Source organism: Callospermophilus lateralis, chromosome 4, assembly GCF_048772815.1.
Source record: "Callospermophilus lateralis isolate mCalLat2 chromosome 4, mCalLat2.hap1, whole genome shotgun sequence".
Taxonomy (NCBI): domain Eukaryota; kingdom Metazoa; phylum Chordata; class Mammalia; order Rodentia; family Sciuridae; genus Callospermophilus; species Callospermophilus lateralis.
The window spans coordinates 97,897,035-97,916,223 of record NC_135308.1 but is presented as its reverse complement, the minus strand read 5'-3'; the positions used below and the strand labels follow the sequence as shown (position 1 = coordinate 97,916,223).

Genomic DNA, 19,189 nt, shown 5'->3' with positions numbered 1-19,189 from the left:
TGAGGTTGGCCTTGAACCTGGAATCCTCTTGCCTTAGTCTCCTAAGTAACCGGGATTACAGGTATGCACTACTGTGCCCAGACGGGACCATACTTTCAGTACATCATTTAAAACCAAAATACAGAAAGTCGCAAGCCCAGGCCTTATACCTACATATCATTTGCACTATGCTCACAGGCAGAGCTCGGACTGCTCCTTCAGACCCTGCCCAGCTGGCTCAGAGTTAGGAATACCCTTGAAGCCAGGTTTAGTGTACAGAAAGGTCCATTCCCCCAAACTACTCATAATGCCTCAGAGGAGTCTGAGTGTCTGCCGTGCTGATGGGCACCAGAGAAGCATTTCTAAATTAAATTGGTGGCCCCAATAATCAGTGTAACAATACAGATATATTTTTAGATTGTGAATCCCATCTGTTTTGAGAAAGAAATCAAAGTGTTAGTACACTGCAAGAGTACAGTGGGAACTCAGGAACACTGCTCTTTTCAGTTCATTAACGCACAGATATTTTAAATTGTCAAGAGTTTGTTTTATATCTTAGATAAAAGACATTTTCCTCTTTCTTGGGAAAAAAATTCCCTTAGAAACTGTATAGTTCTGATATTTTTAATGTTTTTATATGAATATGAATTTTTATATGTCTATTTAGAAATGTGGGTTTTACATAAGGGGCTCCAGACCCCATCATGGAATTGAATTCACAGAATGAGAGAAGCTTAGGGATGGTCTGAGCTCCTTCAGGACTGCTTCACCCTCTTTTTCAGAGGGTGTAGTTTGGATAAAACCTTTCAGGTAATGCCTTATAATCAGAAGTTTTGTTATAATAAAGGGTGTCATGTACTTATAATGAGGGTGACTGGGATACAACAAACCAGGGCCAGCAGGTTGTACTAAATAGTATGGGCACAGCACAGAAGCCTGACAAAGACCTTGATGGTCTCTTTTCCATGGAGTTCAAGAGGAGAGATCCCAGCCGTCCATGAGAACTCTTTTTGCACATGGGGCTTTGGGATACAAAGGCAATAACAAATGCGAGTCACTGAAGTACCTAGCATCAAGGACACCAAAGAAGTTAAGGGTCAGGTGCTATAGGTAATTGCAGATGGTAGGATAAAGGTTGTTCTTGGACTTGGGGTGGAGACGGATAAAATGCACACTGGTTTCATTCAGTATTTGGCTTAGTTTATTATTGGTTGGAGGCTGGTCACTTAAGTGAGTCTACAGCAGGTTGTATGGTCTAGGAACCAACTCTGAGAGTGTCTCTTTGGGTTTTCTAGCGCTCCTGTTGATATGTTTTTCTATGAGCCAGAAAGCAGGGCCATTTGGGCAGGTGTCAGGAGAGGACAGTAGTTACTGCTGGGAATGTCCTGGACTTTCCGTGCATCTCAGCATACCTGTTCCTTCTCCAGAGGGGTAATGAACCCCTCTGGACACTGCTACCTCCTGGAGACCTCACAATCTTCAGCACCATGTTGGTGGACTTGGGTGGATACAAGCACAACCTAATCACTTTTGCTCTGAATATGCAGCAATTGAGAATATCAACTAAGTATATTTTCTTTCACTTAATGAATATATGAGAAAAGTTTTTTCCCCTAAGGATTTAAATTAGAAAATTTCAGTTTTCATGGATTTAATAAAATTTTAATATAACTTTAAGCTTTAAACTTTAAGTTTAAAATTATATAATAATACCAATTAGTCAACATGGATTGAAAATATGATCTAATCTATGCACATTCCTGCTGTGAAGTTGTCATATAATTCCTTCAATAATGATGGAATTCCCATCTTTTTATCATAGTTTATTTTGCTTACAATGCTCAGGTTTTGAATGTGGAATAGTTTAAGGAAATCCAAGTTCTGGACAGGAATACCTGATAGAAGAGGGAATAAAAAAACAAAAATAAAAACAAAACAAGATAGAACTGTGGTCATCAGATGTCCCATCAATCATTGCCTTATTTGTTGAGTGGCTCCAATTTGTAGCATGAAATAGCTTACTTAGTATTGTCTTCATCTTCTCTGTTATTCTGGGAAGAAGGAAAACATTTGGAACTCACCTTGAAACAGTTCGATGCATTTTCGATCTATATGTGGCACCATTAAAAGGTGCCACTTAAAACTGGCAAGATGCATTTTACACACTTACAAGGCACTCCCTGCTTAAAATAAGAAATATGGGATTTTTCACAACTAGACTGCAGCAATTTAAAAAGAAAAAAAAAAAAAAGCCTTGAGGTCATTTTATTGTTTTAAGAATATTTAAGGAACGTGTTTTATTAGCACATACCTAAACAATAGGAATTAACTTATTATCCTACCAAGGAGACCTAGAAACGAATAAAAGATACATATAAAAAAGGATATGCAAACATTTAATATTACTTAATATTTTAATATTAAATGTTAATATTAAATATTTAATATCTATTTAAAACAGAGCTATGAATCAGAGAGAACGCAGAATCAATTTGCAATAGCAAATATCAGAACCACTATTTCTGTTTAAAAGAAAAGTTATGTGCCATCTTAAATCTTATTTTAAACATCAGATGTTAGTTATTACAATTAGATTTCTGTGTAGTCGTTGTATCTGGTCAAAACAGTTGGTAAGGGAAGGTTTAGAACTGCACTGTCCAGTAAACTAGCCATTAGCCACATGGGGTGCTTTTCATGTGGCTGAAATTGAGATACACCTGTAAGTTCATAATACAGAATTTTCAAAGACTGAGGAAAAAAACGTAAAATATCTCATTAATAACTACTTCTATGATTTTCATGTTGAAATGATAATATCATGGATATATTTATAATATCTTATTAAGATTACTTGTTTCATTTACTTTTAAAAATCTGACTATTAGAGAATTGTAAATTACACATGGGGCTTATGTTATTTCTATTGGATAATTCTGACTTAGGAAGTTAAACAGTCTCATAGCTGTCATTTTGTCATTTGGAAAAAATATTCCTGTTCTACACATGGAAACATTTCAAGGTGTTTTATTTTATTATTTTGATATCACTGAGGACTGAACCCAGGGGCATTCTACAACTGAGCCATATCCCCAGTCCTTTTTAATTTTATTTTGAGACAAGACCTTGCTAAATTGCCCAGGCTATCCTTAAAACTGTGATCCTCATGTCTCAGCCTCTAGAATTTCTGGGATTATAGGAGTGCAGCACAATGCTTGGCTTATATTTTAAGTTTTCTTAAAGAATTCAAGCTTATCTTCCTTCCCCTGTGTAATTTCTTCTGATTAAAAAATAAAAAGATGGGTTGATATGAAAGAAGAGTTAAGGTACATTAGGTGAAAAAAATAGCATGCATAATGTTGGTGGATGTGCCAAAGTTGTTAGTACATATATAAAATGCATATATAAAACGTGCCAATGTTGTTAATACATATATAAAATGGGTTATATATGTATGTTCACTTACATATGTACAGAATGTATTTCTTTCAAGTATTTATTTATTTTTTTAGTTGTAGTTGGATATAGTACCTTTATTTATTTTATTTTGGTGCTGAGGATCGAACCCAGGGCCTCGCACATGCCACAACCCCAGCCCACAGAATGTATTTCTATAAGGATAGAAAAGGCTGGACAGGCACAGTTGTGGCAGAGGTCTACTTTTGTTTGTATAATATTTCGTACTTTTTGAATTTGAAACACAATTAACTATTGAAAAGTATACTTAAAAACTCTAACATAAAAAAGGAGTAAAATAAAAACAAGGGAAGCTGATATATTTACATATACCTTTCTACAGTACTTTGTACTACATGGTCACAAATGTTACCATCTAAAGTGGATATTTGCTTATCTTTGCCTTGATTTTTAGGTGTGCATATGTTAAAGCAACCAAATAAAGACAATTCAAAATGATACACGCACCGCCTGGCTTAAATAAGGAGACAAATAAATAATTCACTTGGAAATTTGCCAAATGCAATTGTTATGTAGATTTCACTGCAACAACTATAGTAAACTGTATCTCAAATATACTATCAATAAACCAATACAGTAAGAGAACCACACATGTGGAAGACACACCACAATAAAGCATTTATTTTCTGATATTGTAGGAAATTTGGACCACTGATCAATTATGGAACAAACTGAAGGCCCAGGTACTGGGCAAGATCCTCCGTTTCAAAGGCCAAGGAGGTTCCTATCCACGGGAGCTTAGGACTCATCCAGGAATCTGATGCTAACCTCTTTGCTGTCTGCATTGGCCCACAGTGAGGCAGCAGCTAGTTCTCCCTAGTGTAGACAAAGGCTTCTTTAATGTTTGCACTTATGTATACAACAGCAAAACTGCTATATATGATACATAAAGCTTATAACCTTTGCAAGAGAAAATAAAAGAGCAGAAATCTTAAAAGTCCAAAATATTTTTTATGAAACCATTTATCAAAATCAAGAACACTGGGCTAAATTTGAGGCTATGTGATATTTATCTAAACAAAGCAAAAGTAGAGCTAGTTGGGAAAAATTAGATATAAATTCCTGTATTTTTCAGTTTTCTATTAGGTGCTTGTCATGAACAGTGACAAATGAAATCTAACAATGAGACACAGCTCTCAGATAATATCCTTAACAATGCATATTCTAATTCAAGATCATTCTAAAAGATTTCCTATAAAAATAAAATTACCATTTGAATATTGAAAAAAAAATTAAGAGATTCAAGATTTTGTATATTTCGACTGTAAAAAGAATCATGGTTAAACCTCCCAAAAGGAAGGAAAAAAAAAACTCCTGTAGCATTTATGATTCCCTTAAATTTGGAAATCTGAACCAATTTCTAATTGCATACTACCTTGAGACAGGATAGAAGAAAATGTATTTTTCAACATGTGTTTGGTAATCTTCTGAATTGTTTATTTTATTTAAAAATATATATATATTTTTGTGGTGCTTGGTTCTCACGGATGCTAGGAAAGTGCTTTATCACTGGGCTACATCCCTATCCCTGAATGAATATTTTTGAATTAACTTTTGTTAATAGCAGATCCCAAAATAAAGACAACATGCTCTAGTGTCAGGTAATGCCTAAGCCTTCCTCCACAAGGAAGAATTCTGTGGAAGCTGTGTTAAAAAAAAAATCTAAGCCTCAAAGATTACAGGCTGGAAGTGTAGCTCAGTGGTAGAGCACTTGCCTAGCACACTGAAGGTCCTGGGTTCCACCCCGGTAGCCCCCATTCCCACATGATCACAGGTTTTAGCAGATCCTGCGCACTTAAACTATTTCAAGAATTAAATACTGTAGAAAAAGAAAGGATAGTGATATGAAGACCTGGAAGAGACATAAATAGGAAAGCCTCTATAGAAAAATATAACTTATTAAAAAAAAACTACTAGGGCCATTAGTTCAGGAGGTAAATTCAAATAGCATTCGCTAAGCTCTTTCCACATGGGAAGATGAAGAAGGTGTTAAAAGCAGGCTGCATGCACACAGGACATGCTGGATTTCACACACAGGCTGGACTTTTAAAACTTCACACACATACAAATGTTTCTCTCAGTTTTGATTCTGGTCAACACCCTCTTTCATTTGCACATTCTATCAGTTTCCATACCTACTTCTTTATCTGAGATGTTAACCTGTACCTAATCCATTCTTCACCTTGCTGTCAGGATGGTTTCACATAATAGACATCTGATCCTATTCGTAACTGTTAGGTGAGCTCAGTGGTGTAAAGTCCGCTTGCGCTAACCTGATTACAAGTCCCTGCCCACTTTTACAGTCTTGACTTAGGTTCCACCCCTCAAGCTGATGTCTTCTGTACAAGTTGACTTTTAGAAAGGTCTCTTCATTACCCACCCCTTGCACCTCTACCTTCTGCCTATCAACATCTAATCATCATTCACGGTCAGCATTTGCCTCACTTTTAGAAGGCTGTGCCTAACCTAACTCCTTCATTTATTCCAGGAACATCTGTTAACTCCATTACTTATTTGCATGCCTTCATCCCCTACCAGGCTGTGAGTTTCCTGAAGGACAGAATTGTGTTTCATTTGAATATCATTTTATATCAAGAGTCAAGAAAAGTGCCTGACACATAATAGGTACTCAATAAATTTTGTTATATTTGATGAATAAGTGAATGAACAAATAAGCAAATGGTTTAATGAAAAAAATGTGGTTTTGGTATAAGCTTAAGAACACAAGCTTTGCAATACAAACAGAAAATTGTTTACTTGTTTGAATGTAGTGAAATGTAAAAGCAATTTTTACTATGAACATGCTTGTTGGTATGTTGACTACGAAATTTTTTTTTAAGTACAGGGATTGAATCCAAGAATGCTTTACCACCGAACTGCATCTCCATCCCTTTTTAAAATTTTAAATTTTGAGACAGGGTGTCATTAAGTTACCAAGGCTGGCCTCAAACTTGTCATCCAGTTGTCACAGCCTCTTAAGTCACTGGGATCATAGACGTGCAGCATCATGCCCTGCTTGACTACAGATTCTAAAAGGATTGTGAATCTAAGGTCAACACATTTCTCTGAGTTGTTTTTAAAATCAGCAAAGTCTAAAATATTATAGAAAAATTTCAGATTTCAAGGCAATGCAATTCTCTTAACACCAGTTCAGTAATGATTTAAAGAGCAAATTATATAGGATAGTACTTTAAGAAAATGCCAAAGTTGCTTTTTCAGGTTTGACATTTCTTATTTATCTTGTACAAATGCTACAATCAGATCTTTTCTACAGAAAGAACATCTCTTGCCTGTGGATTCCTTTTACATATTCTGATAGAATGGATTCCTTTAACATATTCTGATAGATTTTAATTACTGATTAAATGGTAAGATGATATTGTTGTTGTTGTTATCATTATTACTATTATTATATAAGCCTAGGTAGTTATAACATCAAGATGAAATGTTGGCTACAAAACAGCAACAAGTTTATGAAGATATGCAATCTGCTGCCTGATTATAAATTCTTGATGACAACAGGGTCCCTTTTGATTCAAGTTCATCAACGCTGGAAGGCACTTCTCAGATGAGCTGGTAATTGAAACTGTAAAAATTAAGAGGAGTAGGAGGACTCGGGATTTTGTGTGGCAGGATAAGGATAATGTCAAGAATAAGTCAACAGTCATGAGCAGAAAACTCTGGAATTTCAGTGGATGACTCAGCAGAACCAAATTCAGAGGCAAGGACCAAAATTTTCCCCCCAAAAGTCATATTAAAGTAACAAATCAATTAGTACAATGTACTAATCAACTAGTGTAAAACTAATAATGTAAATCAATGTTCTACCCTAGAGTGGACTCTTAAGAATTGAGAAATTGTGTTTTAAAGAGGACTGGGTTTTTTGTTGGTCACCTCATAGAAATGAAATCTATTTAAAAATACATCTTAGAGTGAAAACATTTTATGTTCCATGTTTAAAAAAAAAACAAACTAATATAATTAACTTATTGATATAATTATTTCAGCGATCCTCAAAAGGAAAATAATGTTGATGTATCTGCTCATTTAAATAACTTAAGTTGCCTAAAAATATATATTTAATATGTATTTTAGAAAACAATGTTTAACAAAAACATTCTGATAAATGAACAGGAAATTATACATTAAAAATGGTTGATATAAGTTGTTACCAGCCAGCAAATTTTATAATAATCAACAATGTATATTAAACTCATGAATAAAAAAATCTCAAAATCTATTATTACTTATAGGTTTAAGATATTGCTTGCATAGAACATAGGATTGGTTATAAATATGACATAGTTCCCTGTTTTTGGCATAATGAAAATATTTTATATAGTAAAAGCGTTCTAAACAACATTCAATATATTTTACCCACTGTAGTTCAATAATGCAGGTATTTTTAGGAGCTAGTTTGTTTGGTGTGATCAACCAATTTCTATAGTAACTGATTTATTCAAGATCTTTTAGAAATTATTGTTGATTGATCTAATGGTAATTTGTTAAGAATTAATCTAATTGATTCCATGATATATAATTGGAAGTTCTGTGGGCTGTAAGAGCTTTACTTCTTTTCCTCTTATTTTAACTTCAAAGAAATGGTTAGAAATATAAAGTTTACTAGTAAGTTATCATTAAAGAGATTTTTTGGTCAGGTGGTGATTCTGAGTTATAATCTTAAATATAGTAACCATTTCTTAGGCCAATAACATCTCTGGTTACTCAAAACTAAAGAATTTAAGAAAAATAATGGCATTTTAATTCACATTAGCTAAGTGGTCTTAGAGCTGAAGATATTTACAGTTGTGTGTAAAGTAGGAGAAAGATTTAGCAGAAGGGGAAAATGCTTTGTGGGGCAGTCTGCACACTGATATACCCTTTTGACAACATCAAAATGTAGCAAAAGCCATAAAGATGTTCAACTTCTAACCCATGATTTCACTCTTGAGAAAAAATCGAATACATGAGTTGTTGAACGCATGAAGCTATTCCCAGCAGCATTCAATAATATACCATATAATGGAAATACCATTCCAGTGGACAACCCCAGGGGAAGGAGTGACTAATACAATAACAACATCTGAAATAAAATTTAAGATACAATAACCTTAAAAATAACAATGACCAAGTAGCAACATGGAAATGTTAATGATGTAATATTAATGACTTCCACAATGTAATGATAATGATGTAAAATATATATTCATGTACACAAGAACCAAGCAGTCATACAAAAATGAAAATAGCTACTGTTAGATTTTATTCATTTTTAATCTTATTGCTACACCACCTTTTAAAGTGAAATGCAACAGGAGTTACTTATTAATCATACCATTTATTTTCTAAATTCGAGTAGACAGTGCTACTAAATCCATTTGTAACACTAAAAAGAGACTTTTGTGGGTTTTACCCAAGTTAGGTGCCCTGGCATATCATTACCCCTTTGGTGGTTCACAGAATACTTCAAGGTACCTTCCAAAAGTGTCTAAAAAATTAGAAAATGAGTTATAAAAGTAGAAGTAACCATTGGAAGGGTTACTTTTGTGTGTGTACCTGTGCATCTGGGCTGTTACCCCATTACTGATTTCCTCAACATTCTTAGAATGTAGAACATGTGATATAAATCATTATAGCACATCTTTTAATCCCAATCAGTAGGCTGATCAAATGAATCAGAGAAGAAAAATATTAGAGATCCAAAGGTTGAGGTTTCCAAAAAGGAATTAAGGTAAAATTGAAGTAAATTGGGTAGGAAGTAAAATTGAAATAAATTTAAAAAGACAGACAGACAAACAAAACTCTCACAAAGGTGGCAAACTCAGAAGCTACAGTAGAGGCCAGAAGGTAACAGAAAAAGTAGAGCAGGCTGTGTCGGTCATAGGGAGTGATGTGACCAAGTGCCAGGTTTTCCCTATCTAACGACAGCAGCCACTACTGAGCTCCAACAGGTTGTTGACATGCATGAATGCAGACCAAGGGCTGCCAGATATCCAGAATCATTCAAAAGAGGCCAGAAATAACAGGTGTTCATATGAAATCCCTGAATTTGTAACTGCTGACAACTAACTTGAATTTGTTTTAATTTTTGGTTCCCTGTAATAGACAAATAATAGCTGCCCTTGGGCTTATTTTCTTCCATGGGCTTCCTGTTGGCCATCTCTAACTTATACTGAACATGCAGGGGTTTTGCAAAAGGATAATCTTTATTTGCCAGAAGTCACATTTTCTTTATTTGCCATAAATCATGCTTTTGATTTAAGCCTTTTCATAGGAAAGATTAAAAAAAAAAACCCAGTAATGTTAAAATAAATTGTGAGCATACTGGTAAGCATAAATTAAGGGCTTACAAATGACAAGAACCTTATACTAATACCTAAATGTTCCTGAGGAGCAAAGCCTTCATGGAGTTCACTTTAATTTTCTGTATAATGACCGAGGAGACATTCTGAGTCACTACAAAAGGAATTGGTTCAAAAGCCATAATATAAACATGGCTCTGGGGTGAAATTACATTAAACGTGATAAGAGCCAAACTCAAAATCTGACCCAGATGGAATCACCACGAACGACCAAACTGCAGAGAGGATTCAGGTGTGTGCCCTGCTGTGCACGGCTGGCTAATCTCCCTTTCCCTCTCCCATTCCTTCCAGCTCTCATGTCTATCCTTGGCTGCTGGAAGGAAGTCCCTAGAGTCCTCTCAGGAACAGTGTCTGGCTATGGTCAAGCTAAGTGCAGAGGAATCTTTACTTCAGTGCTGGGAATTCACACATCATCAAAGTCCCTCAGAGTTAGGTTCTGTGGATGGGGGAGCGTGTTGAGCGGCTGGAAGGAAGGGGAGAGTCGTCTATTCAACTAGACATTTGCATCACATGCACCCAAGGAAAAAATGTTTACCTGGTGGAGCCACGGTTAACCTTTTTTCCTTGCTGAGCCGGTGCCCTTGGATGAATTCACTCATGGAAGGGGGGCCCTTCAGAAGAAATGATTCTGTGGAGGTGGGATCAGGGGGAACTCTTAATAAATTCTGTAGGTAGGAAGCCCCTGAAGTCCTGGGACGGCTCTGATCACAAAGGGAAGGTGAAAATTGTCTTGCAGGAGATCCAAGAAAAATACATATAGGAAACAAAAAAGTTTTACTTTAATTACCTTTCAACGCCTCACCAGTGACAACATTATTTATATTGGCATTTAATTGTTTTAATATGTAAATCAAGATTTTTTTTTTTTTTTTTTTTTTGCTACTTGTTTTAGTTTCCACACCAGGATACAACCCTATTTGGAAACTGTTTTGGATACTGGAAAAGAGATTTATTACAGTTAGTCAGTTTGAACCTCAAATAGAAAATATATGTATTATTTGATTCTTAAACGAAAGCTAAAAATAGAAAGTTTTACTATATTAACAGACAAACACCAGGTATGTAACTCAATAACCAGGGCTTGGCGGAAAAATGTCATGAAATCAGGCCACCAAAAACCTTACAAATGGTTTCTCTGTGAAATATTCACATGCCAACTGAAAGAGCAAAAAAACTTGCTTTTTAAAGGAAAGGAGTTTATGTATTCCATTCCGTTTTTCCTAAATACAGGCATGCCCTTTCAGTCATCAGTTTGGGTCATATGGACAAAAGTTCCCTTAAGAGAACATATTCATATCCTTGCCCCGTTAAAGAGAAGCTGGTAAATAGCACCATTTCCAGAGGTACAATGACTTATAATCCAAGTAGAACACAGCTTCATTCTCATTATCCACCTTTACCAATTTTCCAGTTGGAGGTAAGGGAGAGGCATATATGCATACAAAGAGCAGCAAAAATATGAACAGACACTTTGAAAATTATTTTATGGTCAAAGCGGTGGGGATGGGGGCAGAAAGGAATATAGTAGCATGATTATCACAAGGTTTTGACCTGGGAAGACCAATATTTGCAAAGCCCATCTATAGCAGCTCCCATTTTTCCTTCTCCTTCCCCTCCTCCAGCCACCACAACAAGAGCACATTAATTTTTGCAGTTAACTAAAATCTGGCCACTGCACCATACTATGAAGATCGCTGCATGCATACCTTTTCCTCTGAGTGCCACTGCTGACCCGAATGGTGGGTGTCTGTGGGCCCTGACTATGCAGGAGGTAAGTGTCTATGGTGGGCACGGTGACTGATGCCTCCCCACTTACTTTAGGGCTGCCGATCTTGCTCTTTCCAAGTTTGCCTTTGCTGCGACGGGACTGCTCATGGTCAAACTCTAAGTCCTCCAGCCGCTGGGTCAGGGCGAGTTTTTGCTGGATAGCCATTCGTAACAAAGTGTTTAGAGTCTTCTTCTCATCCTCTGCGGCTGCTAACTGTCTCTGCATCTCATCCAACTGTGTGACATATTCATCACATCTGGAACCCAAACAGAAAGGTGGTGAGGGGGACATCTTGGGGAAACTGAACTGGAACTCAAGTTGGAAAGTACAATATTCCTCCCTTAATCGTAATTTCACTTCCCCACAGTTTCAGTTACCTGAGATTATCTATGGTCCCCAAATTTTATTTATCTTGATTCAAAAGAGTTTTCTTTTATCTTTTAGATTATTTTATCTAATTTTTATTTGTGGCCTGGGGATTGGACCCAGGGGTACTTTACCACCAAACTACATCCCCCTTTTTCATTTTTTATTTTGAGACAGGGTCTCACTAAATTGCTGAGGCTGACCTCAAACTTGAGATCCTCTTGCCCCAGCCTCCAGAATCATAACTAGTACATAACTAGTACAGGCAAGTACCGCACACCTGGCTCAAAATTTCATTCTCAAGATTTTATTACTCTATACTGTTATAATTGTTATATTATTTATTATTGTTAATCTTTTGCTGTGCCTATTTGATAACTTAAACTTTTTCACAGTTACATTTTTTATATATAGTGACCATTTCTAAGGCCAATAACATCTTCTGGTTACCCAGCCCTCTCTTTAGTTATGTATAGGAAAAAAACAGGGCACGTAACTTTTATTACAGCATATAATATTATAATCATTCTATTTTATTATTGTTAATTGTCATTGTGCCTAATTTATAACTTAAACCTTGTAACAGGTATAGGAAAAAACCACTATACATAGGGTTTAGTATGATCAGTGGTATGATCAGTGGTTTCTGGGGATCTTATCTCATGGATAAGGGAAAAACTACTGAAATAAATTTGACTAGAATTTAGATATACAGAATACTGGTCTTCCTACCAACAGAATGGAGATAACCTATACTAATAGGAAACAATAGAGCATGTTCACTAACCCACACAATAGGGTACATATGGGAGCACTCTGAATAGGCATTATGAACCCCAAGGACAGAATTCTTTTGGGGGCTGCTTTTTGGTAGTATTGTACAGTCTCACATGTCCAAAATACCTTAAATGTGTTACAATGGCTCTTTCTGCTGTATAACATTTCTCTTCTTTGCAGGAACATGACAAGTTTGTTATGGGTTATGTCTGTGGCATCCAAAAAAATAATAATGTTAATGAAGAAAATATTTGCTTCTTTAATCTCTATTTATAGGTTTTATTTTAATTTAGTACAGATCGAAGCTGGCACTGTTTTCAATATGGGTGATTTCTTGGAATTAGGAAATGGCATTTTCAATGATTTCTCTACCAGATGAGAGTGTAGAGAGTTGTCAAAGAAAACCTGCACAAGGTTTGATGGAGGTAGAGTCAGCTGTCAGGAGCATCTTCATTCAGCTTCATGATTGCACTAAGCATGAAAGTAAGCTCAGTGATTTATTTCCCCACCAAATGCAAAACCTGAGCCCATCCATATGCATTTGGAAGAAAGAGGCAGTGTGGGGGAAAAAAACTTATTCTGAGATTCTGCTCTTTATTTATCCATTAAGATATTAAGAACAATTACTCTGCATGCACCAGCAGATGGTTAACGACCATCTTGGAGTTATCCAAGATGCATTATACAAACTTTGAATTTAGCACAAGCCTGGGGTATTTTAAAGAAGAAAACAGGCTCTGTGATAAAAGAACTTGAAATCAAGGGGGTGCCATTGTCTTTACCATTGACTGTCAGGAATCAGCGGGGATATGTAGATCATAAGAAAAATCAGATTTTAGTAAAATACCAAGCAAATTTCAGTACCTGGATTAATCTTCACTGCTGGATAACAATATTTTAAACATATAGCGTTAGGCAATTACTGTATCTGAAAAAATAAATGACTGTGAAAATGAACTAATGGGGTATATAGGCCACTCACTCATATATGGAGACTTCAAATGATCTTTTAAAATGTTTTCAATTTCTTTCTCAAAGAACAAATTTATGTTCTCTTGATTCTAAACATAAACCTGATTTCTTGCATCGGAGAGGGGACCATTCCCATTCTCTATCCTATCCCTCATAGTGGTCAGAGGTATACATCTTCTACTTTCCAAATACCACTGTGCTCTGGGCCCCAGAAGCCAGTTCCTCTCCACCCCTGTGGTCCCTCAGGTCCCTTCTGACTGTCATTTCCAAGAGATTCAATCACATATGACCTTGAGCCTTTTCTTTCCCAAGTTACAAAGCAAGCTGCACAGATCCTGGGGATTCCTATAAGCCCAAGATATTTTTTTTAAATTAAATCAGCTACATGTAAATCATTTTCTGAGTATGCAAATAAAGTCAAAGTTATGCTTTGTGAATTTTGCACCAAATTTGTATCAAAGAGGATATATATAGTTGGTGCTTTTTGTTGGGGGGAGGAGACTGCTTTGTGACAACAAAAAAAGGTATTTCAACAGTATATTGAGGACCTCCAGATTTTGAAACCCTCAAATAATTACATGTAATAATAATCATTATTGCAGTACTGAGGATGGAAGCCAGGCCCTTGGGCATGATAGGCAAGTGCCCTACCCCAGAGCCACATACCAGCCTAGTACATTATTTTTTTTCCCCACGTTTTTAAAATAGGTACATTATAGTTGGACATAATGATGGGACTTCATGTTACAGATTGGTCTATGCATACAATATAACAATATAATTTGGACAATATCACTCCCAAGTATTTCCCTTCCCTCGTCCCTTTCCTCTATTCTACTCATCTCCCTTCAGTTTTTTTCCTAATATTTATTTTTTAGCTTTAGGTAGACACAATAACTTTATTTTTTCACAATTAAATTATTTTTTATTTATATGAAATGTCCAGAAGAAGCAGATCTATAGTGTCAGAGAAGAGATGGTGGTTACACCACTAGGAAGAATGGGGAGTGAATGCTAATAGATATGGGGTTTCTTTTGGGGGTAATAAAAATGTTTGAAAATGGTCTCTGGTGATGATTGTACATCTCTGTGTGTGGGAGGCCGCCATGCCACGTGGCCAGCATTTTCCTCTCCTGATTGGTGAGGCTCTGTTGGTCACTTCCAGTGATCTGGCCACATCAAAGTGGCTGTAGACAGTGGCCCTGATCTTGAGAGTTGTAAAAAGGTAACAAACGTGTCTTCCTGCAGCCCCATGGGTGGAGCTACACTCACCTGTTCCTTGTGATATTAGCCCTTCGCCCTGTTTGGGATAGAAAGTTCCATGGACACGCCTTTTGTGTGCCCTTCTCTTACTCTGCTCTTGGGTGTGGCCTTCCTAGATGTCAGTCAACCTGCTGACAGCAGATATGAGGAAGCTAGACTCAGGCCCTTGAAACCTGACCCCTTACCTCAATTGAATGGCTTCTCCTCAATTAAAGGGTCAGCACGCGCTCAGTCTCTTTCTATGGACCCTTAAGGTCAGAGGAGCTGTCACAGGACCCCCAAAGAAAAAGGTATCTCTGTCTCTTGTGTGGTTATTTTGTGCAGCCCAGTTCCCCTGGAGTGACCTTGAGTGTTTTTGCCACATGGAACGTGACATCTGTGATTATATTATTATATTAAAAACCATGGAATGGTATACTTTAAATGGATCAAATATATGGCATGTGAATTATATCACAGTAAAGTTGTTCTCTTTTTTAAAAGAAGATATATAAAAGGCCAATGAGAATATAAAAAGATTCTCCGCATCATTAGTCATTAGGGAAATACAGAATAAAATCACAACAGTGACTTGATTTTTATATGGTGCTGAGGATCGAACCCAGTGCCTCATGCATGCTAGGCAAGTGCTGTACCTCTGAGCCACAACCCCAGCCCCCCCTTTAGTTTTCATGAGATCCCCCACCCACCTTTCTTTCCCTTTTTCCTCTCTAGCTTCCACATATGAGAGAAAACATACAACCCTTCACTTTCTGAGTTTCCAGAATATTCTTCATTAATTATTTCATATTAAAAAAAAAGCATTTCCTCATAACAAAACTGGTGTGTGTGTGGTGGGGGAGATAGAAAGTAATACTTGTATAATTAGTTGGGCAATGTAAAAAAGTCAGTGATATACACAATTACATTTTAGAAATAATATAAATATAACTTAATTCACAGTGTATTAAAGTGTAAGTATTAGCTGATTTGATGAATATTAGTCTTCATGATGACAGTATCAGTAAGCACCTTAATGTACTTTAGTCATAGGACTATATTTCAGTGATGATAATATTTAGCTATTTTAAGAAGTATTTTTTCCCTCATGGGAAACTTTTTAAAAATCTAATATATGGGATAGGGCTATAGCTTAATGGTAGAGTCTTTGCCTAGCATGTGTGAGGCCCTGGGTTCTTTTCCCAGTATTCCCCATCTCTGCCCAATATCTAATTCTTTTGAGCATATAAGGTATAGAAAAAGATTATTAAATTAATTTTTGGTTATTTGATTTTGAGACACTGTCTGGCTGTATTGTCCAAACTGGTCTTGAGCTGTTGGGCTACAGTGATCCTCCTGCCTTGGCCTCCCAAGTGGCTGGAAAAAATATTTATGTATTAGAATTGTTTGATCCACTGTGTCCAGTAGAGAACTCTGGAAGTGAGCCTTATATTTGTCAGAGCGGAATCTCTGTCCTAGACCACAATCTAATACGCTCAAGATACACAGAGACTCACTTGTGAGTGCTCTAGTCTTTCTTGCGTGGACCACAATTTTAGGGAAAAAAACCCAGTTACCTTGTTGCAAACATTGCTCTCAGGGATGAGAAGGTGGCTGCATCTTCTTTCAAAGCCTTCAGTTCATTCCTCAGTTTTGTCATCGTTTCTGTCACCATTGCTTTTTCATTCTCATATTTGTTCTTCAGATTAGCTAGGGCCACCTCAGCTGTCTAAAGCAGAAAAATCACAATGCTCACCCTGTTCATACCAGGAACATCTGTCATACACAGTTATTCATGCTGGGTCTATTAATTCTCTCATAAATGGAAAGTGAAATTGACTTGGTTAGATTTCACATAGCATATGTACATACCTTGGACATAGGAAAGATTTTCTTTAGTGTCAAAATGAGTTGTGAGAGGGCTGGGGATGGAGCTCAGGGGTAGAGTGCTTGGGACACACACACACACACACACACACACACACACACACACACGAGGCTCTGGGTTCAGTCCCCAGTACTGCCCAAATAAATAAACAAAACCCCACATAAACCAAAACAACAACAACAAAAAAGAAAAACAAAACCAAAAACCTGGTGTGAATTGATAATGTGGTTAAATTGCCTTAGAAGCCAACCATGAGCCAGTCAGTATCAGGAGCTAAGAAATTGGCTGTAGTCCAATAAATACTTCATGTATATTGTTGAAGGTGTAGGAATTTCAGACATGAAGGGAGCCAAAATGAAACCTTACATAAGAAGGATTTTATTAAGGAGTTAGTAAAGAGCACAGTTTCCAACTGAAATACGTTAGGACTCACTTTTGTGTTCTCTGTGTTCCCTGTGGGCTTAAAACACAGAATAAAAGGCCATTGTAATTTATAACATGAGTATATGATAAGCTATAAGCCAATGTTCTTATATGTTTAAGGAAAAGAAATAATGAAGAACCAGTGGGTTATAGTTAAATTATTCATAATCTCCAAGAAAGCAGAAACTCCATAATGTAGAAGAAGTTAAAATATTTGTTTGGGTTTGGGATTATCTGAAGTTTCTAGAACTAGTAGTATTTCAAACCAAGAGCTAGCCTGGCACAGTAGAAAGTAAAAACACAATGACTGAATCCAGTGCATAAAATTGATGCAAATTTAGGGACATGCACAGCTCATGGCATTGGGAAGTCAAATGGAAGCATGGCACATGGCACATGGCACATGGCACATGGCATGCATTTTGAAGTCAAACTGGAAACACACTATTTTTACAGACTCTAAACCACAACTTTTCAGAGTGTGAAAAAATATCCAATACTACTGGAAACCCCATTACTAATGGGATTTCCCAGGGAGACTACCATTATATTCTGTGCTTGAAATGCACAGCTTCAACTTTCTTACGCAAAGTGTCAACTTTGATAGAAATGGATGAATTCATTTTTAATTAAACTAATATCAGGATGAGGTATTTCATTAGTATTTGATTCCAAATTAGTTTCTTACTGTTTTTTAACTCTGTATTTAAATTCAGATTAAAATGACAAGTTACTCATATAATAATTATGCATGTTCTGTAAAGCTAATATTCATTGGAATTTTCAGAAATATTATTAATTCAGAAAACTATCCAGAATAAATTGGCCTGCGGAAAATGTCAGGTTTTTTTTTTGTTTGTTTGTTTGTTTGTTTTCTCTTCTCTCTTTCTTTTTGAGGTACTAGGGATCAAATCCAGGACTCACATGTGCTAGGCAAGTATTCTAACACTGAGCTACATCTCTAAGCAATTGTTTGGTTTCTCAAAAAGTTTACACACATATTCATTTAAAACAGGTGATTAAATTTAAGTCATGCGAATGTAGGTGTAAGGAATTTGTAAGCACATAGAGTCACATGGTCAGTTTCTAAGGGGAGAAACAAGGGGGGGTGACGGGCGGCCGCTGGATCTGAAATAGAAGAAAGAACTCATTTATTATTTGTAAGAAATGCCCCCAAAGGCTGTTTTATTTGCAGATTTATTTCCCACAGACTATGCAAAACTTTTTCAGAATTAATTTAGACCATCAAAACCCTATTAGTAGATTTGTTGATATCTACATTCACTTTCTTCCCATACTTCAAAGTTAACTTTGTAAAAAAAAGAAATACTTATTCTCATTCACAGAGACCATCATAAACACTCCCTCAATACATTATCCTGTTTTGTCACTTGTCACACTGTACCTAATGTTCGTTTGTCTGGAATTATTTCCTCTTCCCCTGGGAAAACAATTTCTTATCCTTTAAGAACAAAAGAAAAAAAACCTCAAGAATTGTTCTGTGAAGTCCTTTCCAACTCCTCTTAAGAAACATTGTTGACTTCCTCTGCCATGTTCCCATAACTTGGATTACAGCACATATAACATCAAACTATAATTATCTGTTGTATTCTGCCATTCCCGGGGGCTGTGAGTCCTCTTCTGGCAAGCAGAGACCATATATTAGTCTTATTTGAATGTTCACATCTAACACAGTCTAGTACATAAATGATGCTTCATAACTAAATTATTCCGTCAGAAGACACCGTGCCTCTGAAAAAGAAATCTTAAAGTATAATAAAAGATTCATAGATGAGCTTGGTGGTAGGGCGCTTGCCTAGCATGTGCAAGGCCCTGGATTTGATTCCCAGCACCTCTAAAGAAAAAAAATTTTCACTGAGAATACAGAACGCCTACCTCAAAATAAGATGATTTCCATTTTCCCCTAAATCACGGAAT

General features: G+C 36.3%; 1 protein-coding gene across 8 annotated transcripts in view; it reads right to left on the bottom strand.

Moving 5' to 3' along the window:
• Positions 1 to 19,189, bottom strand: part of Bicd1 (BICD cargo adaptor 1) — a 229,526-nt gene that overhangs the window by 18,454 nt on the left and 191,883 nt on the right. For 2 of the 8 annotated variants that reach the window (XM_076852756.1, XM_076852754.1), the window contains exons 6-8: positions 16,518 to 16,669; positions 11,522 to 11,839; positions 10,351 to 10,544 (exon numbers count right to left, since the gene is read on the bottom strand). In XM_076852756.1, coding sequence (XP_076708871.1) covers positions 10,351 to 10,544; positions 11,522 to 11,839; positions 16,518 to 16,669 — 664 coding nt within the window. Of the gene's footprint in view, positions 1 to 10,350; positions 10,545 to 11,521; positions 11,840 to 16,517; positions 16,670 to 18,977; positions 19,002 to 19,189 lie in introns of those variants that run through there. The other 6 variants (XM_076852761.1, XM_076852762.1, XM_076852757.1 and 3 more) reach the window with 5 other exon arrangements.